The sequence below is a fragment of the Monodelphis domestica genome, chromosome 4 (assembly GCF_027887165.1).
Source record: "Monodelphis domestica isolate mMonDom1 chromosome 4, mMonDom1.pri, whole genome shotgun sequence".
Taxonomy (NCBI): domain Eukaryota; kingdom Metazoa; phylum Chordata; class Mammalia; order Didelphimorphia; family Didelphidae; genus Monodelphis; species Monodelphis domestica.
The window spans coordinates 368,045,209-368,070,736 of record NC_077230.1 but is presented as its reverse complement, the minus strand read 5'-3'; the positions used below and the strand labels follow the sequence as shown (position 1 = coordinate 368,070,736).

The following is a 25,528-nucleotide window of genomic DNA, read 5'->3' as shown; positions in this document are numbered from 1 at the left end:
ATCCCTGGAACAGGACGTTTTGCAGTTGGCTCTGTCTTCCTGATGGAGGTGTCCCAGGATGCCCTCTTCCTTCCCACCTACTCAGAAATGGTGATGCTCAGGGACACTTACAGCAGGCAAGGCGAAGAAAGAGATGCCCAGTAAGGCAAAGCCGGCTGCTAGGACCCGGCCCAACCACGTATGGGGGGTCTTGTCCCCATAGCCGATGGTGGTCAGTGTGATCTGTGGGGAGAGAGGCCAGAAGGGCTCACAGGTCTGGCTCACTTGGGGTCAGGTGGGGCATCTAGCTTCTCAGGGGTTCAGTGACTGGCAGGGGTCTGGTCACTTGGGGGAATGGCCACACAGATGATCTGGAAGCAGAGGGGATCTTTTTGCTCAGGGAGTGGTTGTGGCGGCCCTTGGGGGGCAGGAATCAGGAAGGGCCAGGGCAGGGGTGGGAGTATGACATACCGTGCCCCACCATAGTGAATCTGCATAGGAGGAGAAATCGGAGTTGGCATCCTTTTCAGCCAGGTAGACAAGGAAGGAGGCGAAGATAAGGACCAAGAAACCGATATACCAGGCGGTGATCAGCTCCTGGGTAGAAAGAAGGGTCAGGATGGGGAGGCTACGGGGAAGATCACTCCAGCAGGCAGGGAGAGGACGTGATGTCCTGCAGAGGGAGGTCCTCATCCCTTTCCTCTACTGTGACCACCATACCCTCTCTGGGGTCAGCAAGAGAATACAGACACTCTGCTTCCACTTCAAAGAGCTCTGAGGACATCTCCTTTGGTTCTCTGCTTGGAACTCACAGGAAGGGCCAAGGTTCACCCTACCCATTGGAGAGAAGGAAACATCAAGTCCTCAAAACCAGGCTTGGAGACTCCAGGATGAGGTTTAGATTCATAGGATTGGAAGGTTCTCGGGGATCCACTAGTCCTACTGCCATCATTTAGATGGAAACTGAGGCCCAGAGAGGGGAATTTGTTTGTCCAGAGTACCACAGCAAGGTACATTGGAGAGGGGGTCAGGTATGGACTTAGAGGACACAGGTTCAAATCCGGGCTACACTACTTAAATCTGGGGAAGGGATGGGAATGGAATATGGAAAGAAAGGCACTAAGTAAGTGTCAGAGCCGAAGCTCCTAATTTCCAGCCAAAGCTCTTTCCATTCTCATCTCCTACTATGACCATCCTTCCCCAAGGCCCCATTGGGTGGGAGCCCCACCCCAGCACCTTGCTGTGTGCATAGACCACGGAGCCCAGCAGCTTCCAGGTCCCTCCACGGCGGTCCATGCGCACCATGCGCAGAATCTGGAGGAAGCGCATGCTCCGCAGGGCAGATGTGGCGAAAATGTTCCCCTGGGTACCAGCCGCAATGACGGCCAGTGAGGCCACGAACACGATGAAGTCTGAAAGGCGGGGAAGAAGGGAAAGAATGTGGGGGGTCCCAAGGGCACGGAGGGGCCCCCAGCATGCCCTCCGAGCAGGACCTCCCACTCCTTGTGCTCATGACTGGGGTCAGACTGACCACAAGTTAGGACTCAATTGGCAGGAAAGGGAAGGAGGGGGCTTAGGGTGGGGGCTAGAGTCCCACCCGGAGCCCCGTCTGCCTGGTGAGTGTTAGACAGGGTGAGGACCCGGGAAAGGGTTTGGGGTCAGAACTGGAGGCAAAAGCAAGACCTTCCTGGCACATGGGCAGGGGTGAGAGGATCAAATGGGGCAGAGAGCAGAGCCGCGCATTACCAATGACACAGAATGGTTTCCGGGCAAAGCGGAAACGTCCCTGCCAGCCCCTGTAGCGGCAGCAGCAGCCGGCAGACCAGACCCGAATGATGTACTCCATGCCGAACACCACAATCATCACAAACTCCTGCGGGGGAAAGGGGAAAGGGCTTGGTCTGGTTGGGGAGAGGAGCCCCGAGCATCCTTCTCATGCCCAGCCCTGGCCTCTGAGCTCTGGCTGACCCTTCCTTAGTCCTGGGGGGGGGGGGGGCATGGGGCTCGGGTCACATAAAGGCTGGGCCCTCCGACGCCCTCGGACACTGAGGGATCCCTGAAGGCAGATGCTGTGTCTCCACTCTCACATCTACAGAGGTCCGAGTGTCCCTGCCTCCCACTAGGGAGTCCCCTAATCTTCCTACGGTCCAAAGTTCTCTGAGGTTGGAGAGGTACTTCTTCCCCAGCTTAGGGGCTCCCTGAAGATGCTAGTTGTCTCTCTCTCACTTTCCCATGTGAACAGGGGGGTTCCCCAATATTCTTCAAAGTCTGGGAGCTCCTTGATGGCAGGGCTATCTCACTTTCCAACTGGGGGCTTCCTAAAGATACTAGCTATAGGGGCAGCTAAGTGGATAGAGAGCCAGGCTTACAGATGGGAGGTCCTGGGTTCAAATCTGGCCCCAGACACTTCCTAGCTGGGTGATCCTGGCCAAGTCACTCAATCCCCATTGCCTAGCCCTTACCACTCTTCTACCTTGGAACCAATATGTAGTATTGATTGTAAGATGGAAGGTCAGGGTTTATTTTTTAAAAAGAGATGCTAGCTGTGTCTCTGTAGCCTCCCCAGCCTGGAGGCACTCTATCCACTGCACCACCTAGCTGTCATCTAGTTGCCACCATCGAACCTTTTTCTCCCTCTCTGTGCCTCTTGGTCTTTCCATCCTTATTTGGCCCCTTCCCAGGCCCCTCCCTCATGGGGTCTAGTCCTCAGATGGAAGCTCTGCATTGTCAGAGAGCTCCTCACTCAGCTCCTCACTCAGCCTCTCCTCCTCTGGCCCCCTCCCAAGGTGTGGGGAGTGAGGAGGGGTCTCCATTTCAAGTTTCCCAGGGAGCCAGCTGAGCCAGAGGCTCATAGAATCAAGAACTAGAGGGGGCAGCTGAGTGACACAGTGGACACCAAGAGGCACCTGAGTACCAACACAAACCCAGACACTAGCTGCGTGACCCTGGGCATGTCTAGTTGCTTAATCTCTGCCTTGTTTTCCACAACCATTAAGTGGGGATAATAATAGCATTTATCTCCTATGGTGGTTGTGAGGGCCAAATGAGTAAAGTGATATATAAATGCTAAGCCATAATTATTCTTTGAGAGATGAGGAAGCTGAAGCCCAGAGAGATAAAGTGATTTGCCTAAGGTCATACAGCTAGTATGTCAGGATACGAACCCAGATCCTCTGATTTCCAGTTCTTTGAGCTTTTCTTTACACTGTGGTATCTCCCTCTATCTCCCCCCTCCCCCTCCAATAAACATAGAGCTTCTATCTAAGCAGGGACACATGGTAGAGAATTGCATCATCTTGTGGAAAGCAGGATATGATGGACCAAAGACCACATCCCCTTTCTTATGTCCTGGAGAGACAAGTCAGGGTCTGCAATGAGCCCTGAGATTATTGGAAAAGATACAGAATTGAGTGCTGGCTTAGAGATAGGAAGACTCATCTTTCTGAGTTTCAATCGGACCTCAGAGCGTGACACTGGGCAAGTCACTTCATCCTTTTGGCCTTAGTTTCCTAGTCAGATGAACTGGAGAAAGAACTGGCAAACCACTCCAATATTTTTGCCAAGAAAACCCCAAATGGGATCACAAAGATTCGGACAAGACTGAAATGAAGGAAGAAGAGCTAGAACTCTCTCCTTTTACAGGCGAATAAACTATAGATCCAGAGGGGTTAAGCTGAGATGAAAACTAGTGAGTCTGGAATTATAAGCGTGGGAAGAGGGGACCATCTCCCACCCAAGGAGACTGAATTCAGACCAGCTCTGATGGACTCTACTGGACTCTGCCTCCCATGTCCCAACGTGAAGTCAGGGAAGGTGAGAGTAGAGCGCCTCATCACAGGACCTGGCAAGCTCATGGAGAGTGAGTGTCAGTGTCAGCCACCCTACTCCAGCTACATTTATCACAACTCACACCCCTGGCTGGAGACGTGGCCACGATGGGAGGAATTTTCCACAGAATCCAATGCCTGGGAAAGAACCGTCTCCCACCGCTAGCTAATGCCACCAGCTGGTCCTCCCTTCTGGGCATCTCCATGACCCATGGTCCTGCCCCTTACTGTTGGGCTCCCAGGATCCCAAGGTACTCACCAAGATGAGGAGACATTCATTGGCAAGCTCCTGGTGCTCCTGAATGGTGGACAGCACCGACAGTACCAGGCAGCTAAAAACCAGTAAGAATCTGAAAGGGCAGCAGGATAGCACAAGTCAGTCCACTGGGTAGCCAGAGAGCACTCAGGGACTAATCAGGATCGAGCAGGGGCTGGGAAGGGAGAGGAGTCGCAGATGAGGCCAGGGAAGCGGAGGCAGTTCATGGAAGGCTAAGGAGGGCAGCCTAGACCCTGTGACCAATGGGGAGCCCCTGAGGGATAATGAAAGATGCAGAAACCTCAGATCCACCTCACTACCACCAAACAGCCAGATTGGAAGTAGAAGGCTCAGGGTCAGGTCCCAGCTCTGCCACTGATTATCTCTAATTCGGCATTTATTAGGCACTTTTGTATTTAGCACTATACTAGGCTGCATACAGACAAGGCAAAAAGGAAACGGCCCTACCCTCAAGAAGCTTTCAGTCTAGCGGGGGGATGGGGGAGGTACACTGAGGAATAAACACAAAATATATATAAGGCTAATAGATGTAGGGGACAGAGTGCCAGACCCAGAGTCAGAGAGACTCATCTTTCTGAGTTCAAATCCAGCCTTAGACACACATTAGCTGTGGGACCCTGGACAAGTCACTTAACTGTTTCTTCACCTGTAAAGTTAACTGGAGCAGACAAGGGTGAAATGACTGAACAACAAAATAAAGTGATTTCGAGGGGGAGGGATTACTATTAAGTGGGGAAGGAGGAACAGATGAGGAAAGACCTTATGTAGGAGGGATCTCCCAAGCTGTGCTTTAAAAGGATGCCAGGGATTGATTTTAATTGGCAGAAGGAAGAGGGTATAGCTTTCAGCATTGAGAGAAGAGATGGGGCATCATGCACAGGAAATAGCTAGCAGGCCTGTTTGACTGACATGGAAGGCATAGAATGGGGACTTCATGAAATCAGACTAACGGGGTGGATGGGGGCTAGTTGGGGGGACCTTTAAAAACCACAGGGATCCTTCCTTGTCATCTTGTATTTTCTCAAACAATGGATGCTAACGCTATCACTACTACTATATGGGCTTCTGAAAGTTGTTCTGACATTAGAAAGGGGCCTTCCCACTCCACAAGGTTGGAAACCATTGGGCTAGGCTAGGAGATCATCTCCAAAGTCCCTTCCAACTCTAAATCCCAGAGTGAACCAAACTCCTTGGATGACTAAGGCATCTGAGCACCCTGTCTCTACTGCTCCAAGCTTAATGACCAGACCCCTAACTCTGGGCACAAGGGTTCCCTGCTTTCACTTCTTTCTAACTAATCTAGACCCTTCTTCCTCTAGCTGGGGGAAAAAAGATGGCAGAAAGAAAGAAGGACATTACATAGTTTGGGGACTGGAAATGCCCTCAGAGAACCTTTAATCACTGATTCATAGATTGAGAGCTGAGAGGAGCCCAACAATCCACTCCCCTTATGCTACAATTGAAGAAAATGAGACCCAGGGAGATTAAGTTAAAAGAATTGTCCAATTGTTCAGTAAGCTTGAAGAAGTGGGATCTGAACCCAGGTCCTTTGATATCCAAGCTTGGAATCTTTCCGCCCTATCATGTTGCCTCCAATCCCTTCATTTTAGAGAAGAGGAAACCAAGACCCAGAAAGGATTAGGGGATCTTAGATCACCCATCATCTGAGTAGCTAAGTGGGGAAAAAACTAGAGACAATCTCCATTCTTTCCTCCTTTCCTTCAGTCTCAGAAGAAGAGGCAGCCCTTCCCCCTTGCTAAGGCCAGCCTAGTCCTACAGCTTAGTCCCCTTCAATCATTTACCTTCTCTTTTTCTCTTCTTCTTATGAAATATTTATTTTCTCACCAACAAGCTCCCAAATCTCAAGACCAGGGAGTGAATGAATGAAAAGCATTTATTAAATGCTTTCCAAGTGCCAGGCATTGTTCAGAACAAGAAGGAAATAATCCCGAAGTGAGATAGTCCCTGTCCTCAAGGAGTTTACATTCAAATGGAAGAGTGATGACAATGACAAAAGAATCAAACCCTACTCTACCCTACCCTGCTTTTTTTTTTTAACATGATAGTGCAGTCACTTGTATTCAAAAGGAACAGGCCAAGAAAACTAAATAGGGAGATTCTTTCTGTATTTTCTATTTTATCTGTATTTTTGTTGTTCAGTCATTTCAGCTGTATCCAACTCTTTATGACCCCATTTGGAGGTTTCTTGGCAAAGATACTGGAGAAATTTGCCATTTCCTTCTGAAGCCTATTTTATAGGTAAGGAATGGAAACAAACAGGGTTAAGTGACTTGCCTAAGGTCACACAGCTAGTAAGTGTCTTCGGCTGGATCTGAACTCAGATCTTCCTGAGGTCATTCTATCTAGGCTGGACACTTTGCCCACTGTGCCACCTAATCTGTATGGAAACAAAATAAAACCCAAAACAGAGTCACAACTTATATTAGTGAATATATATATATATATATATATATATATATATATATATAATAACATTACAGAACATTACCCTTCTAAAGGATCCCTAATGACAAAAAAAGAAAGGACTAGGACAAAAGGGGTCCCTTGCCAGGGTAAAGTTGGTAAGGAGATGTAGTGTCAAAGAAATCTCCACCACCACCCCTTTTATTTATCCTTATCCATTAGGTCCTTCCCTGTAACCTACAGGCATACTCAGATCTTACCTTTGATCCTGTCATCCTCTCATACTATCATCCTTTTTTTTCCATCTTAGAATCTGTGCTGTGTATTGGTTCCAAGGCAGAAGAGCAACAAAGGCTAGGCAATGGAGGTTAAATGATTTGCCCAGGATCACATAGCTAAGTGTCTAAGGCCATATTTGAACCCAGGACCATCCATCTCTAGACATGGCTCTCTATCTCTCCTATGGATTCTTGAAACAAATGACTCAGTTGCTCTGCTGAGCTCGAGTCTTAGCTGGTAGAAATGCCCCTCCTCTAATGCCCCCACTTCTGTCTGGGATCCTTTGAGTTCACCACTTTGGAGTCATCCTCAACTCTCTGCTCTCCATTATTCCCTGTCCAGTCAGTTGCTGAGCCTTGCTGATCCCATATGTGGTGTTTTAATGACCTCCCACAATTCCAGAGGAGCAATGATGGTGCATTCTACCTTCTCCTGACCGGTCACAGGTAATGGACTCAAAGTGCAGAATGAGCCTGGCATTTGGGGATTTACCCCATGCAGGAATATTTTGTTTGACTATGCATATTTGTTATGAGTTGTTTCCCTACACACAGTGGAAATAGGGGTGGGGGGAGAGTTGGGAGATAGAGAAAATAGATTTTTGTTCAATGAAAAAAATCAAATTACCCCCCCCCCAAAAAAAAACAGCTCTCACATTTGTTTCCTCCTGTTCACTTGTATGGCACTCATTTAGATTGGGCCTTCATACCTCTTAACTAGACTATTACAATAGTTCCTAACAGGTTTCCCAGCATTCAACCTTTCCTCTCTCTGAGTTATCCTTTACACAGCTCCCAGATTGATTCCAAGGCTGAAGAGAGATAAGGGCAAGGCAATGAGGATTAAGCGACTTGCCCAGGGTCACACAGCTAGAAACTTCTGGATCCAGATTTGAACCCAGGATCTCCCATTTCCAGGCCTAGCTTTCCCTCCACTGAGTCACCTAGCTGCCCCCCAAATTAATATTTTTGAAGCACATATCTAACCAGGACACTCCTATGCTCAAGAAGCTGCCTCTAGGATCAAATACAAATTCCTCTCTGGCTCTTAAAATCCTTCACAATCTGGCTGCTTACTAGACTGATTTCCTATTATGCTCCTCGTGTAGTTCTTTCTTCCAGATAAACTGGCTTGCTTGCTTTTTCACTGTCTGTGACATTCCATTTCCTCTGTCCTCTACACCTTGGAATGTTCTTCCTCTTACTTCTGTCTCTTAGAATTCCCAGCCCCCTTCAAGGCTCACATCAAACATCATTGCCTAGACAAAGCCTATCCTCAGTACCACCTGGTCTTTCCATCTGCCATGAAGATGAACCCTCCTCTATGGGTCGTCTCCCCTGCTCAGAATGAGCTCCCAGAAAGTAGGGGCCGTCTGTTTTTGTACTTGTAGCCCCAGAGCTGGTACATTGTTACCATCTAGTGAGTTTCCATTCAATTCTCTCCCTCTAGTTGTTAGTGTTGCTTCCAATTTCTCAGAAATACTTTAGATATATTTTGTATTTATTTATCTGTGTACATGTGCTCTTCCCCAACTCTTCAGTATAATGGAAGCATCGGGAGGCCAGGAATCATTTACTTTCTGACTTTGTCCCCCCACAACTCCATGCCTAGCACAATCAAGTCAATGGACATTTATTAGGTGCCTACTATGTGCCCAGAGACTGAATGAACCACTAGAGATACAAATATAAGCAAAAGACAGTCCCTGTCCTCAGTGAGCTCAAGCACAATGCCCTAGCACACAGCAGGTGCTTAATAAATGCCTGCTGAATAGAGACAAGCAGGCTGAGGCCAAATCCCACCCCTCTGAGTCATCCATGGATGTTCTCCTCCAAGAGATGATAAGTTTTCTATGTAATCTAAGGTTCAGAGGTTTATAGACCTTGGGGCTGAAGGGACATCAGGGGGCATCTAGGCATTCAATTCCTCCATTTTGCAGATAAAGAAACTGAGGCTCATGAAAGTAACTTGACTGAGGTGGTACAGGTAGGTAGGCAGAGGTAGAATTTTAACCCAAGTCTCCTAAAATTGGCACTAGCACTCTATCCACCATACCATGTTAACTGCCCTTGGAAGGAGGGAAGGAAGATTCCGAGAACATCTCCATATGTGTTGTGAGCTAGTAAATTTAACCCAAGAGATCACCAAAGAGGGTTGTTACTCTGGGAAAGTCTTTGTGTCCTGAATGTACCCAATATCTTATGTATTTTCCTACTCTACAGCTAAATAAAGCCTTCCTATCCTTCAAGACCTAATTGAAACACCACCTCTTCCAGGAAGTCTGTCCTGATCATCTCTCCTATGATGTCAGAGAACTTTGCTCATGAGTTTCATATCTCAAGGTGTCACAGAATCATTAACGCAGAGCTGACAGGGATTCCTGACTCCCCAACCCTTAGGCCATCTGCACCTGAACTAGAATTCCCTCTCTGATATCTCCCAAAATGGGCATCCAAAGGGAGAAGAATCCCATTCCTGAAGAGGTAGCTGATCTTTCTTGAGATAACTCAAGTTAGGGAGCTTTTCTTTACATCACAATAGAATCTGTCCCAGAATCCAGAATATCAGAATTGAAGGGACCTTACCACAGACGATGGCAGAGCTTGGAGGGGCATTAGAACAGAGAATGTCAGAGCTGAGAGAGATCTTAGAATACAGAATGTCCAAAGTAAAGGGGCTTTAGAACACAGAATGTCAGAGCGAGAATGGAGCTTAGTTAGAATATAGACTATCAAGTCTGTAGGGACCTTAGAACCCAGAATGACAGAGAAGGGAGGATCTTAGAACACAGAATGTCAGAACTGAGGGAGACTTTAGTTAAAATGCAGAATAAATCAAAGCTGGGAGGGTCCTTAGAAAGCAGAATGTCAGAGCTGGGAGAGTCCTTAGAACAGAGAATGTCAGAGCTTGGAGAGTCCTTAGAACAGAGAATGTCAAGTCTGTAGGGACTTTGGAACACAGAACATCAGAGTTGGAGGGACCTTAGAACATAGAACATGAGTTGAGAGAGACCATAGTTAGATAGGACCTAGAATGTCAGCGCTAGGAGGGACCTTAGAACAGCGAATGTCAAGTCTGTAGGGACTTTAGAACACAGAACATCAGAGTTGAGAGAGCCCTTAGATAGAATACAGAATATGTCAAAGCTGTAGGGATCTTGGAAGAGAGAATGTCAGAGCTGGAAGGAGCTTTAGCATTCAGATGTCAGAGGTGAAATAAGAATAATGACTGGCATTTATTTCTACGTGGAAATGGGCCCAGTGAGAAGTGAGTTGACTAAGGTCACACAGTTAGTAAGTCTGGAGGAGGGGGAGATGGGATGGATACAAGGTCTTTGCCCAGGTCTTGCTTTCCCCTACACCCAGTCTGGAAAGAACCTTGGGGGTCACCTAGTCATTTTACAGGTAGGTTTGCTATGAATGAATGAATGAATGCATGAGTCTGGGCCCCCTCCCCCCTTCCCCCTCCCCCAGAGGTTCTTCCTAGCCCGCCCTCACCAGTGCTGACACAGAGAAAACTGGAGCAGGAGCAGGAGCCGGCTCAGCTAAGCTGGCCCTTCAATAATTAACCAGCTGTCCTGCAGCTCAGCTCTGCTCAGCTCATTCCCAGGACAGGAAGGGAAGAGCCTAGGCACATGTGGGAATAGAAGATCTTCGAGCTGTAAGGACCCCCGCCCCTAACCCAGGATCCACATGGCCAGTCCTGAAGGCAAAGCTGTCTCCAGAAACATTCCTGGAAATATTGGAATTCGGAGAGTTGGCAAGGACTTCCGATGTTATCCATCTAACAAAGAAGGAAACTGAGGCTCCACAGAGGGGAAAGGGGTTAGCCAAGGTCACACAGTGAAGAGTAGTAGAAGAGATGAGACCAAGACCCAGGTCTCTTGTCTCTTATCCCAGTGTGCTTCCTACTACCTCCTTCCACTCACAGGAGAAGCCAGACACTCAGATTCCCAGCCTAGAATTTACTCCATGCCCTCACCTTCCTGCCAGATCACTTTCCAGTTCTAGGTGATAGATTTCCACACATCTATTACACCCCACCCCCACCCCTGCCCAATGCCAGCCTGAGTCTCATCCTTCCAAAACCCTAACTTCAATCTCCTCTGGACCCCTAGATGCCTCCATAGCCTCACCCCAGAGAGGGACTGGGGACAAGGGGAGGAATTCCATTTCTTTTTCTAGGGGGCAAAGTAGTTGGAGGACCTGGGTTCAAATCCCCAAAACTACCTCTGTGAACTTGGGCAAATCCCTCAACCACCTGGTAAAATTAGTTTCTGGAGGTTAGACAAGATAGCCTTTAAGGGTCCTTCTAATTCTAGCTCTTGTCATTCAGTCATTTTAGTCATAGCCACCTCTTAGGAACCTCATTTAGGGTTTTCTTGGCTGGAATATTGGTGTGATTCACTATTTCCTTCTTTAGCTCATTTTACATTTGAGGAAACTGAGACAGAATCACACAACCAGCAAGTGTCTGAGGCTGGATTTGAACTCAGGTCTTCCTGATTACGTGCCTGTGTGAAAGGGAATTCTTTGTTCTCTTTTCTGAGTTCTCTGTTCTGAGTTCTGAGTTGACACTTATAAAAGGGAATTCTTTATTCCCTGTGTCTATTTTGAGTTAATACTTGGTTAAACAATAACTTAAGTATCCATACTTAGTACCTCACTAGATTGTGCAGACAATATTAGCTGTCCTTTTTCTGCTTTTGGGTTGAACCAACAAAAGCTTAAACTGGATGGAGGAGTTCGAAAGTCACTTACTACAACAGGTGACAACTTCAGAAACTTGTGAATCCTATGATCAGAGCTGACACCTTCAGAGGCCTTTGATAAGATTTCACCCCTCCAGAAGGTTAGAACTGGTTCTCACAAAAACTGGCCCCCTGGGCAGTGCCAGCACCATAAAAGCCATGAACCTTTTGTCTTGAGCCAGTCTGGTGGAGATCATCTCCTAACTAGAGAGAGTCTTCAAGGGAGCTTTGCTGGAGACTGCGTCTTGGATCTTGGGCTTGGAGCTCAGCTTCAGCTTGAACTCTGACTCCTGGACTACTTCATGGAGTGAGTGAGAGGCTGACTTCTTTCCTAGTTTCTGGAGAGACTAGCTTCCATCTTGGAAGAGACCATGTGGTTACTCACTACCAGCCTTCCTGGTTGAGAGCTAATTAATCTCTGCCTGGATTAAGATAGAATAGATAACCTCTCTAATCCCCTCACATTTCTCTTATTTATTGTTCCTTCTCTGTTTGTATATATTTGTAAATAAATTTCCGACTCATGATTGGCAACCACATAATTTCATAAAATTATTGTCCAACCATTAAATTCAATCTTTCTCCTGGTATTCTCTCCACTGTGCCATTCGTTATCCCATATACCCAGCTGCTCTATATTCCTATGGTTATGTTAATGCAAAACACCAGCCTAAGAAGAGGACTGACAGGATGAAATCTGGGCTGTGCCTATGTGACCTTGAGCAAGACACTTCCCCTAATCAGGCCTTAATTTCTTCACTTATAAAAGAAGAGGATGGCTCTCACCCACCCTTCCAGTTCCTGTGAATCTATGATCCCAGGAATATGCCCATCAGTAGCCTCTATGGGAATTGTAAAATGCATAAATAAATATAGTGAGGAAGAGGAGGATAGGACCTGGAATTTGGGTGAGACAGAGTGTGGCAAAAATTGGGGACTACACTAGCATGAGATGAGACTTTTGAGACACTTTATATAGCAGTTTACAAAACACTCTACATCCATTATTTCATTTGAGTCTCATTTCTTGGAGAGCAAGGTGTTAAATTTTCAGTGTGAGCATTTATACCCTGGAGATCAACAAGGGCTACAAAATGATTTGTCCTTTTGTGGACTGTCTAGACTTAAGGAAGCAATAGGGAAAATATTAAGAATGCAGATTAAACTTAAAAGTGTATTCCACAGCTGGTTGTTAAATATTTATTAGCATACCTCTATATTGGAGGTACCTATATTATAGGAATTAGCTTCATTTTATAGATGAGGAAATTGAGGCCCAGAGGGACTCTGACAGGGTGATCTTGGTTAAGTACCTACATTTTTAAGGGCCTCAGCACTGGTCCAAGCTCTCTTCCAGTTCTAATGCTCTATTTTCTAGTACAATATTCAAGGGTTCTAATTCTGGCCCTGCCCCTGGACTTAGGCAAGTTATTAGCTACCTCTCTGGACTTCCATTTCTTATCCATAAAATGAATGGTCTCTAAGGTTCCTTCCAGCCACAGGTTCTCAGACAGCTTGGCCTCTGACTCCTCCTGCCACCCCACAGTGGGCACCATGCATGGAGGATGTTCACTCCTTAGAGTCTTTGGTGGTTGCTGGGAGTGACCATGTCCCTGTGCCTGGGCAGCTGGCCAGCAGCTGGTCGGGGGTGTGGGAAGGAGCAGGGGATGGCCCTCTGGGGAAGGCAGGCCAGTCTCATCTGGATACGCTTAGGACACTGGTGTTAGGCACAAAGGTTGAGAAAGACTGCCCACAGGACAACATTATCCATTCCTAGGAGGGTGGCAGAAGTCCTTTCCCTCCCTCCATAAGACACAGCATGGTCAAGGAGAGGAGATCTAAAAAAGAATCACAGAATTTCATGACCTCAAAGATCATGCAGTCTAACTCACATAGGAGACCTGGAAAAAGAAAACAGGCTGAGGGACTAGGATAACCTATGACTTCTATCCTACAACTGTTAGAAGACCTGAGTTCAAATCTTGCCTCAGAGGTTCACTCCTTCATGGGACCTAACTCCTCTCACACACATATCACCTCCTGCTCAGACACCTCCCATGGCTCCCTATTGCCCACTAGTCAAAGTCCAGTCTCCTTACTCTCTACCTCCCTCTACCCCCTTTTAAAGTGTTGCCAAGTCCTGTTGAATTTGACTTTCATAACATCTTTGGTATATGTCCCCTCCTCTCCTCTGACACAACCACCAATCAGGGTCCAGGTTCTCATCACCTCCCACTTGGACCCTTGCAATAGTCTTATGGGGCAGTCTTCCTGCCTCAACTCTCTACCCTGATCCATACTCCACTCAACTGCCAGAGGGATCTTCCTAAAGCACAGGGCTAAACAGGTTCAGATCCCAGCAGCTCCCCTAGAGCTTTCAGGATCACACAGGAAATCCTCCATTTGGTATCCAAAGCCCTTCCTGTCCTATCCTCGCTTCCTGCCTGTCCATCTTCTAATACCTAACTCCTCATCCATTTATTCTGTGATCCAATGACTCTTTGCTCCCAGATCTCTTTCACACGGGATGTTCCCCATCCTGCCTGGAATGCTCTCCTTCCTCATCTCTGTGCTGATGGCCCTGGCTTTCTCTAAATCCTTCATGCTAGCGCCCTCCCTCTGTGGATGGTCTCCAGTTTATCCTTTCTGTTTCTTGTTCACACCTGTATACAATGTTGTCTCCCCTACTAGACTGTAAGTTCCTTGAGGGCAGGAACTATCTTTGATCATTTTTTTCTTTTTGGTTACTTGAATGCTCTGCTCAGTGCCTGGCACACAGTAGGTGCTTAACAAATGTTTAGTGACTGACTGAATGACCTTAGACAAATCACTTAATCTTTCTTGCCTCAGTTTCCTCTTCTGTAAAATGAAATAGTTGAGCTCTGGTCCTATGATCTTTCATACCACCAGCTGGTTTAATTTCTTGGGTCAGACGGTAGTAGTTAAAATAACAGCTCCTGTTTTGAAGATGCTTTGGGGTTCACAAAGCACTTTCCTTTTAAGAGTCCTAGGAGCTAGGTAGTGCCAGTAGGGCCATTGTACAGAAGGGTAAACTGAACCAGAAAGGGGAGGGACTTGACTGTGGCAGAATCAGGTCATGAATTCAGGAGCTCCTGCTTCTTGGGTCCCTCCTCTCTACTGTTCTACTGGAGTGTGGGCAGGCTCTGGTCCCTCCTCTACATCTGCTTCAGGTTTGGGGTCTGTATGAGGGGCTTGCAGCCTGCCTCCCCCCACCCCCCAGCCAGGGGTCCTGTTGTAGAAGGTGAGCCTCAGGTGCAACACGTGGCTAGGGTGGGAAGTGCCCCAAGTCCCAGGAAGCACCATCTTTTTCTGCTTCTGTCTCTCTGTCTTCTGCTTCTCTCTGAGCGTGTGTGTCTGGGCGTCTCTCTCCAAGAATCCTGGCTGCTGGGGCCGGAGGAGACGTTTCCCCTGATCCAGCGATTCTAAATATGGCAAACGGAGCTGTGGCACGTGACCAGCCCTCTCCCTTCCTCCGGTTGGGCATCTGTCAGCGTCACTGATGGGCACTGCAGAGCCTGGCCCCTGGGGGGCTCCTTCCTGAGAGAGGGAAGGAGGAGGAGCCCTGAGGGCATCGCTGGATTAGCAAACTGCCCCCAGCCCTGTCCCAGTGTTTCAGGAAGTAAAGTCCAAGAGGAGGAGAGCCTGGCTGGGTCCTCTTTTATCCCTACCCTGCCCCAACCTCCAGTCACTAAATCCCCAGACCTCCCAGTTTCCACCCTGGTTCAGGACCTCATGGTCTACTTGGACTACTTTATCAGTGTCCTAACAGGACTTCCTGCTTCCACTCACACTTCTTGCAATCCATCCTCACCACGTGGTCCAAGCAAAGGGTCCTAAAACCTAGCTTTGGCATCACTCCCTGCTCAGACACCTCCCATGGCTCCCTATTGCCCACAAGTCAAAGTTCAATCCCCTTAGCCTGGCAGTTGAGGCCCTCCTCAGTCCTGTCCTTATTCTCTCCCTCTCCCCCTACACACTTTCCCCTGTTGCAAGACTCTCCCAGATGTCTTTCTCCCAAAGGAAGCATACTGCTAGCGCTCCATGCCTTCAGCTAACCTGGGAGGTCCTCAGTGAGAGAAAGCATTCATTCCCGTCTCCTTTCCTATCCCTCCACCCAGCGTGTGTTAACATCCAGGCTAAGATGGTTCAGCCTGAAGATGATTCAAGGAGAACATGGTTACTGTCTTCTAATATCTGATGAGCTGTCACAGGAAAGAGAGATGAGACTTGTTCTGCTTTGCCTCCGACACTAGAACTTTGGATAAATCCTTCCCCTTCTCTTGTCCTCAGTATTTTTAACTCGGCAAAAATGAGGAATTGGGATTCAGTTCAATCCCAGACACATTTTAAGCCCCTACTCTGTGCCGAGCACTCAGGACCCAAAGACAAAACTATAACAGCCCCAGTCCTATGGAGGGGAATACAGGGAAGTAGAGGCAAACTCATTTTGAGAGGAATAGAGCCAGTGGGGCAGGGGGAGCAGAATCAGGAAAGACCTAGTGTTTGAGACGGGATACTGGAGCTGGGTTCCAAAGAAAGCCAGTGATTTTATGAGACAGAGGAAAGGAGGATGTAACCCTGGCCAAGTCACTTAAGCCCTTCCTCTAGCCCTTGCCCTCCTGTCTTACAGTGGTTACTAAGAGAGAAAATAAGTGTTAAAAAAAAAAAAGGAGAACCAATGACCCTGGGAACTAGTACCAATGAGGGGTGGAGGAAATTAGAAGTCAGATTTCAGAACTAACTTACAATGGAATGGGCTGCCTCTACAGGTAGTGAGCTCCCCATTGGGGGAAGTGTTCAATCAGAAGAGAAAAAGAGGGTACAGAGGAAATTTCCACACTGAGTAGCCCTCTCAAGTCTTTCCCAGCTCTGCAATTCCATGTTTATAAAATCCTGGGTCTTTAGCACTTTCCAGGAGGTACTTGGTACAATAAGGAGTATTCTAGGCAAGTAGTCAGTGCTTTTAGTCTGGTCCAAGGCAGGATGGTCAAGGAAGGAATGGTGGCCATTCACTGGTCCAGTGTCTAGCAGGTGGTTCTTTAGGAATGCCTGTTGGGCATTGTAGGACACCAAGTGGGGACTGAGAGTTATTGTATGGCCAGAATCTCACTGGGCTAGGCCAGGGGATGGACCAAATGGCCTGGAGACAATGAAGGAGCCTGGATTTCTTTGAGAGGAGCTGGGCAACCCTTGTGGAACCGTGTCAGGTCCACAGGACCACAGAAATCGGGATTCAGAGCTGAGAGGGATCTGAGGCTTCTGAGTCCAACCTCCTCATTTTACAGATGAGAAACTAAGACCCAGAGAGGTTAAGGATTTGCCACATTTTAGGAATGTGGCCGACAAGTGGAGCAGGTGAAGATGAGGATAACCAGAATCATAACGGGCCTGGAGACCAGGCCACAGGAGAACTGGTGGGATGAACTAGAGATATGTAGCCTGGAGAAGAGAAGAGGGGCATTTTCATTGTCTTTGAGTATTTGAAAGGCTAGTGTGGAGAAGAAGTTGGCTTCAGTTTTGCCCTAGAATTCAGCACTTTGAGCAATGGGTGCCATGGGTAGAAGGTACAGGGAGGCAGATTTAGGATCAGCATAAAGGAAAACTCCCTAAGAAGAGGAGCTGTGCAAAAATGAAATGGGTTGCCTTGGGAAGTAGTGAGTTCCCCATTGCTTCAGCTCTTCAAGTGAAGGCTAGATGCACACTTTGGGAATGCTTTTGAAAGACTTCCTGCTCAACTACAGGTTGAACTAAGTGCCTGCAGAAGTCCATTCCAGAAAAGCCCCCTAGAAAGGGTAAAGGCAGAAACCAGCAAGGGTGGGGGCTGAAGTCACAGGTGAAGTCTCCTTGGGGCCCAGAGTAAAAAGAATTTTCCCCTTGGTGTAATGGACCCCGAGAATTCAGGCTGTCGTTTGATACAGGCTAGATGCAAAAAGCCTGCATGTGTCCTAGAGCACAGGCTGGTGTTGTCAGGGAGAGTCTGGGAGCATGGAGTAAACAGAGGCTTGGAGTTTGGCTCTTCCTGGGGCCCAAGGAGGAACTATTCAGAGTTGGAAACCTAGAAACCAAATGAGGAGGAGGATGGGGAGACATCAACCCTTTGGAGTCCCAAAGAGGCCTCCCACAAAAAACCAGAACCAAACCTCAGCAAACACCTAGAACCCAAGCCCAACAGGAGCCTGAAGTCAAAATCCATTGACAATCTGGAGTCAAACCCCAGCAAATACCTATAATCAAGACTCAACAATGAACCCATACTTGAACCCCCAAAGCATGTCAAGACCTAGAACTTAAAATCCAACTAAAAATCTAGAACCTAAAATGCTGGCATAACTTTAGAATCCAAGGCCAGCAAAATTCCTAGAAGCCAAACTCCTTCGAAGACCTAAAATTATTAGATAACATAGTCTATTCATGCAAAGACTTTGTTAGACGCCCAACAAAGATTTAGAACCAAATCCAGAAAAGACTTAGAACCCAAATCTATTAAAAACCTAGAATCCAACCCCAGAATCTTACCTCTAACATCAAGAAGAAAATTAGTGCTACAAGAGGAACTAGGGTTAAGAGCTCTAGATAGCACTAGGAATAGAGAGAGATAAGCAAGACTCAGTTTATATTTTAAGCTTCAGGACTTCTGCAGGGCACTGGAGATGCTGATATCTCTATTCTCTTGTATGAGGAACTCTCAGGAAATTTTTATCCCATAGGATTGCTTGAAGGTCTGCTCTGCCTTGGAGAAAGTGAAGGTCATGGTGTCATTCTAGACTCCCTGGGCCAGTGGGCTGCACTGGACAAGAGAAGGACAGCATTGTCACTGTCTTCAAGTATATGAAAAGCGGTCATAGGGAAGACAGATGGGTGGGTGGGCCGGGCACTCTCCTTCTCTCCCTTACAAATCTAATTCCTCCTCATTCCAGTTCCTAATTCAAGTCCCACCTCCTATGGGAAGTCTTCTCAGATGTACTCCAAGCTCCCTTTCCCCAATCTTCCTTCTGAGTCACATACTTGGCCCTGAGTATCCTTTGGCAACCATCAGCTCTGGATTAATCATCTCCTTCTTGGAAGGGAGTATGGATGCCTCTTTTCCAATTCTAAAATAATAATAATGATCATCATAACACGAACCCCAAATCTCGTGACCCTCACAGCCTTCTTATGACACAAGCAGTGAGGGAATCATCCTCTCCATTTCATAGCCAGAGAAACTGAGTCTCTGAGAGGGGGAGTGACTTCTCTGTGGTCACACAGCTGGAACTCAAACCCAAACCCCCTGCCTCCCTTTCTACTACACCACCCTTTCTGTCACTGATAGTGGTCAGCATCAGTGCCGATGGTCCCTCAGCCCTCCATCCACTCTGAGAAAATCAGCGTGGTCCTGATACTCTTGTTATCTATCCTTTCACATTTTGCTGGTCCTGCCTCTGATCTCTCCCAGACTTGGTGAACATAGGCACTACTCTCACCTTGGCACTGCTTGGAGACTGCTGGGAAATACAGCTCCCCCTACCTCGATTTCCACAGTGGTTTTGACTGAGGAACTCCAAACCATCCCAGAGAAGAGCAGAAACTCCTCAGCTCACACAGTACACAGCACTGTTCAAGCTGGAAGGGGCCTTAAAGGTAATTCAATCCCACCCCTTCATCATAGAGAGAAGGAAACTGAGACCGGGAGAGAGGAGACAACTTATCCAAGGTCACATAGCTGCTAAGAGAATGTTAGAACAGAACTTGCTCTCAGGCCAAGGCTATTTCTGTTTCCCCAACCTATCTTCCTTCACCCTCGGAGGAAGACCCAGACGCCTGGATTCCCAGAATCAGCCCCATTACCTCCTGCTCTTGCCTCCTCATATCTGAGAGGGTGGCCTGTATGCAGTTGCTCTCAGGTTCTGAGTGAGAGGTCTCTCTCCCTCCCTCCTACCCTACTTCCCCTGGATTCCACCTTGAATCTTAACAGAGGTTGAGGTCACCTCTAAGGAGCTCAGATCCTGCCTGTCAGCAGAACTTGAGCCCACAGAGTCTGGGACTGGATAGGGGGGCCCTGGAGGGGGGCAGATTGTGAAACCACCCCAAATATGGGACATTTCAGCCCTGTTCTCTCTCCCACGGGGATCAAAGAGAATAGTGGCTAGTGCTGACAGGCAGGAAAGTGATCAGGGGTGCTGAGGCTGAGAAGGAGCTGATGCTGGACAGAGAGAGAGAGGGAGAGAGAGAGGGAGGGAGAGAGAGAGGGAGAGAGAGTGACACAGAGAGAAGGAGAGAGAGGGAGGGAGAGAGAGAGGAAGAAAGGGAGGGAGAGAGAGAGGGAGAGAGGGAGGGAGAGAGAGGGAGAGAGGAAGGGAGAAGAAGAGAGAAAGAGAGGGAGGGAGAGAGAGGAAGAGAGAGAGGGAGTTAGAGAGAGGAAGAGAGAGAGGGATGGAGGGAGAGAGGGAGAGAGAGAGAGAAAGGGAGGGAGAGAGGAGAGGGAGAGAGAGAGCAGAGAGAAAGAGAGAGAAAGAGAGAGAGAGAGAGAGAGAGAGAGAGAGAGAGAGAGAGAGAGAGAGAGAGAGAGAGATTGTGTGTGTGTGTGTGTACTAAGAACAATAGAGGACAGTGACAGGCCTGGAATAGAAAGCAAGGAGCAGGACTCCTGGGAAGCTGGAGCCCTTGGCATGGAGTAGAGGAGAGAAATGATAGAATCATTTCCTTGGAATCAGGAGACATGGGCTCAGAAACTGACTAGATGACCTTGGACAAGTCCCTTCCCTTGGGGGGGGGGTCTGTTTCCCTCTATGTAAAATGATGATAATAACACCTCAACTATCTACTACTCAGTACAGTCTGGAGAAATACACATTTTTAACCTTAAAAAATGGTGGAAATGAATGTCATTGTTATTTGGAATCGATACATAAACTTCTTTGCAAATGACATGCAAAACCTTTGGGAAGCCAATTGGGGAGTTTTCCCTGTTGGGGGTGGGGATGATGGGCTTAGAGATGGGGATCTATGCATCTGGTCCCATGAGAGCCCAGTAATGGAAAGTCTGCAGACTTGTTCGATAGATGGCATGCTGTGTGCCTGGGAGGGGTGACAACAACAATAATAGCATTTATATAGCACCTATTGTCTACCAGACATTATGCTAAGCACTTCACAAATATTATCTGATTTGAGCCTCACAATAACCCTGGGAGGTAGGCGCTGTTATTATTTTCACTTTACAGATGATACGGTTTACTAACCGAGGCATAAGAAGCCAAATGACTTGCCCAGGATCACACAGCTAGGAAGTGTTTGAGGCTGGGTTTGAACTCAGTTCTTCCCAACTCCAGGCCTAGCTTGCTGTCCACTGCACTGCCTTTCTCTATGCCTGCTGCCTGGTGGTGGGCCAGGGACATGGATTCAGACCGAGGCAAGGATCATTATCCCCATTGCACAGGAAAGGAAAATCAAGTGAGCAGCAGAGCTGGTTCTAGAGCCCTATACTTCAGATTCCCAGTCCACACTCATTCCGTGGCACCAATTGCCTTGGAAAGAGAGCCTTAATGAAGAGATTCCAACACCCCATTCCAGCTGACCTCGACTCAAGACCCTGGCCACCTGGTGAGGGTGGGGAGAAGGGTATAGGGCTAGGGCTGGCCCAACTGCCCTGGAAGGGGTTAATGGACTAAGTGTTGATCAGGGAAGGCTTGGGGCTCAATTAATAATTCATATAGGAGAGAGTCTTTGCAACAGCAGTGTTTGGGGGCAAGACAGAGGTTGAACAGGGGATGCTGGGAGCTTCTGGGGGTTGGGCAAGGAAATAGGAGGCAGCTCCATGGAGTGGACAGAGCCTGGTTTCTGGTCCTGTGTCTGCCACTAACTTGCTGTGTGACTTTAGGCAAGTCACTCCTCCTCTCTGGGGTTCATCTTCCCTATTATAAAATGAGAGAATTGGAGTAATGCTCTACCCTAGCTCAAAAACGTATCCTAAGGTCCTTTCCAGTTCTGCTGCTAAGGTCCCTGCCAACGATGACATTTCTGCGTCCTAAGGAGGTTTCCAGTTCCGGCAGTATGTTCTCAGGACCCTCCCCGTTCTGACATTCTGCATTCTAAGGTCCCTTCCAACTCCGACGACATCCTCAGTTCCGAGGTCCCTTCTAGCTCTGCTAGCCTATATTCTAAGGCCCTTTCCAGATCTGATATGCTCCAGCCTAAGACCCTTTCCAACTCTGACATCCTCTGTTCCAAGGTCCCTTCCAGATCAGACAGTCAATATATTCTAACCTCCGTTCCAGATCTGATATTCTCGGAGACCCTTTCCAAAGCTGACATTCTCTGCTCTAGAGTCCTTGCCAGCTCTGGCATTCTATGCTATGGGAAATTTTCCACCTCTGGCACTGTTTGAAGGCCCCCTTCCTTCTACCTTCCGTGCTTCAATGCCCCCCCCCCTCCAAGCTCTGACACTCTGGGTTTCAAGGCCCCCTTCCCAGCTCTGGCACTGAGTGTCTTAAGGTTTCTCCAGCTTCAACATTCTATGCTCTAAAGCCCCTCTCAGGTTTGGAGGGAGACATGAAAGGGGAGCCCAGCTTGTCTCAGGAGGGCTCCTACCCAGGGGCAGAAGAGCCTCTCCTAGCACAGGAACACCTGGCTCTCTCCCCAGCAGTCCTCAAACCCTGGAAGAAGATGCAGGGAAGTTAAGAGGAAACTTGGGGAAAGGAAGGTGGGTGACTGGGGAGAGGAGGAGAGACAGAAGGGGGCATCCCCAGCCCCTGAGGATCACAGACCCTGCTTAGCCTGAGAGACTAAGAGCCCTGAGGCAAGAAAGAAGGCAAGAAAGCTGGGTTTGGATCCTGTCTCTGCCACTGATTCTGTGTGACCTTAGATGAGTCCCCTTGCTCTTCCTGGGTCTTCTTGTCTTTGCTTAGAAGAAAGTTGCATCTCCCAACCCAGTGTGGCTGCAGCAGCCTGGGGAAAGGGACTCCTATTGCTCCATGAAAAGTCAGGGGGCAAGCCAGAGTGATTGGGGTGGGGGGAAGGCTCTGGCCTTGGTTTATGCTATGTGAGCTGGCTGACAGAAGGACAGGGAGAAGGCTTGACTCCCTCCCCAGTGTCAGAGCACAGAACCAGAGAATGATGGGATTTAGAGCTAAAGGGGACATTAGAGGTTGGCAAATCTAATGCCCTCATTTTACAGATTCCCAGGAAGCTGGCAACTTGTGAGGGGGCAAGAAGGTGACTCAGTGGATAGAAAGACAGATGTAGAGACAGGAGGTCTTGGGTTTGAATCTGTCCTCAGACACTTCCTAGCTGTGTGATCCTGGGCAAGTCACTTCCCCCATTGGCCTAGGTCTGGCCCTTCTTTCTTAGTTGTTACTAAGGCAGAAAGCAAGGGTTAAAGCACACACAGAGAGAAGTATTTATGGAGCCTAGTAGTGGGGTTGAATTTTGAACCCAGGTCCTTTGTCTCCAAAATCCATGTTCTAGATAGGGGACAGGCGAGAGCCCCTCTCTGCACATGATCCTGGAAGGGATGGCTATCTGGATCTAGGAGAGAGGCCTGAAGACTCTCCTCCCTTCCCCACTTTTTCCTCCCCCCTGCTGGAGCTTCATCGACCACCCTCCCTTCTGGGCCAGCGAACAGACAAATAGCCAAACAGTCACCTGCTTCAACTTGATCCTCAACACTCCCATCCTATCCCTTGCGTTCCCAGGGCCAGAGAGGGCCTAATCCAATTATGGGGACCCTCCTGGCTCCAGGGAGGCAGGAGGAAGTTGGCAGGGACACTGGCAGGCCTTCACTGGGGCCTCAGCTGCCCAGCCCAGAGGAGACCCTTCAGAGAAGGGGATGCTGTCCTTTAGTGTGTGTGGGCCAAGACAAGAGAAACAGCAGGAGTGGAAGGAGACCACAGGATGTGGAAACGGGAGCCGGCCATGTGAATCTCAGCCCCATTCCTACTGGTGATACTTTTTAAATTTCCCTCTCTGCGGTCTCAGTTTCCCTTAATGTAAAATGAAGAGGCCAGATTTGATGATGTGTCAGGTCCCTTCCTGCACTCGCTCGACGGCCCCCTGCCCCTTGCTCTGGACAGGGACACAGTGGGTCAGACAGTGTCCTCCATGACCAGGAAGGGGGGGCTGGCAGAGATAGCCAGTTCCCCTGGCAGGGGTAGGGGGTAGGGCACAGGGGCTCCAGTTACCTCCCCTCGGGCTCTTTTTCCGTTTCCAAATTAACAATTGAAAAAGGAGGAGTATGGGGCCAGGTGGAAAGTGTGAAGACCAGGGATCAAGTCTCAGACCTGGAGGGGCTGAGCTCGGGGTTGGCAGGCCCCCCTACACAGCTGCTCCCCTGTTGCAGCTTTCTCCAGGTTATGGGGAGGAACCCAGCTTGGGACGGCTACCAGATGTCCATGAATCCCAGCTTCCTCAGCTTCACCTGATGAGCTGTGTGCTCTTGAGCAAGTCACTTCCCTCTCTGGCCTCAGTTTCCTCCTCTGTAAAATGCAGGAGTTAGACTAGATGACCTCTAATGCCATCCTTCTGGCCTGAAATTCTTTGTTCTTATGTAATCTATTGGTCTCCCGGGAGGAGGGAGAGGGTCAAGGGTCTGACTTACTTTACCCAAACCCTTCAAGCTCATCCAACATGGCAACCAAGATGGAACAGAGGAGAGATAGAAAGGCCGATGGGTGGTGCAGTAGATAGAGTCCCTGACTTGGAGTCGAGAACCTGGACTTCAACTCTTACCCCGGATACTTATTAGCTGTGTGACCCTGGGCAAGTCATTTCACCTCTGTTTGCCTCAGTTTCCTCATCTGTAAAATAGGGATAGCAAGAGCACCTGCCTCCCAAGGCTATTGTAAGTATCAAAGGGATTAATAATTGTAAAATGCTTAAGCGTGCTATTATTACAAGTCCATGAGCTATTCATAGAAGCTAGATGGGCCCAAATCACCTCTCTGACATATTGACTGCACAAACCCTGGTTGAGTTCATTCTCCTTTTGGAGTCTTAATTCCCTCATCTGTAAAATGGGGACAACAGTTGAACCACCTGCTTTACAAGGCAGCTCTGAAAAACCGTAAAGTACTACAGAAAGCAGTTCCCTCCTCCATGTCTTTGCACTAGCTGCATCCTATGCCTGTGCCAATGTCCTTACTCACTCTGCCCCTTAGCTCTGGGTTTCTCAAAAAATGAAACCTTTCCTGATGCCCCCAGCCAGGGCTCCGAAGGGGGAGCCCAGCTTGTCTCGGGAGGGCTCCTACCCAGGGGCAGAAGAGCCTCTCCTAGCACAGGAACACCTGGCTCTCTCCCCAGCAGTCCTTAAACCCCAGGAGGAGATGCAGGGAAGTTAAGAGGAAACTTGGGGAAAGGAAGGTGGGTGACTGGGGAGAGGAGGAGAGACAGAAGGGGGCATCCCCAGCCCCTGAGGATCACAGACCCTGCTTAGCCTGAGAGACTAAGAGCCCTGAGGCAAGAAAGAAGGCAAGAAAGCTGGGTTTGGATCCTGTCTCTGCCACTGATTCTGTGTGACCTTAGATGAGTCCCCTTGCTCTTCCTGGGTCTTCTTGTCTTTGCTTAGAAGAAAGTTGCATCTCCCAACCCAGTGTGGCTGCAGCAGCCTGGGGAAAGGGACTCCTGTTGCTCCATGAAAAGTCAGGGGGCAAGCAGAGTGATTGGGGGGAGGCTCTGGCCTCGGTTTATGCCATGTGAGCTGGGGGAAGGCTTCTCTGTGGAAGCACTGTATTTACACTCTGCTCCCCCAGCTCTCCGCACTATAAGCTCCTTGAGGGCAGCTACTGTTTCATGTTTGCTCAGTGTCCACGGCATGTAGTAGGGACTCAGAAATGGTGGCTGATTTGCACTAAGAAAGTCCTCTGATCCCCCAAGCCCCAGTTCATGGAGACCCCTGTCTGGAAGGGACAGAAATGCTTAGCTTCCCCCCACTGAAAAGGAACCCCAGGCTTGCTGGGGCAGAGGGATCCTGGGCTCGTGGCCTCGGCTGCTGGGATC

General features: G+C 48.6%; 1 protein-coding gene across 2 annotated transcripts in view; it reads right to left on the bottom strand.

Annotated features, from left to right (window-relative positions):
* KCNQ4 (potassium voltage-gated channel subfamily Q member 4) overlaps positions 1-25,528 on the bottom strand; it is a 74,098-nt gene that overhangs the window by 24,652 nt on the left and 23,918 nt on the right. For both annotated transcript variants that reach the window (XM_001381204.3, XM_007492865.2), the window contains exons 2-6: positions 4,066-4,156; positions 1,726-1,852; positions 1,216-1,391; positions 451-576; positions 112-222 (exon numbers count right to left, since the gene is read on the bottom strand). In XM_001381204.3, coding sequence (XP_001381241.1) covers positions 112-222; positions 451-576; positions 1,216-1,391; positions 1,726-1,852; positions 4,066-4,156 — 631 coding nt within the window. The remainder of the gene's footprint in view (positions 1-111; positions 223-450; positions 577-1,215; positions 1,392-1,725; positions 1,853-4,065; positions 4,157-25,528) is intronic.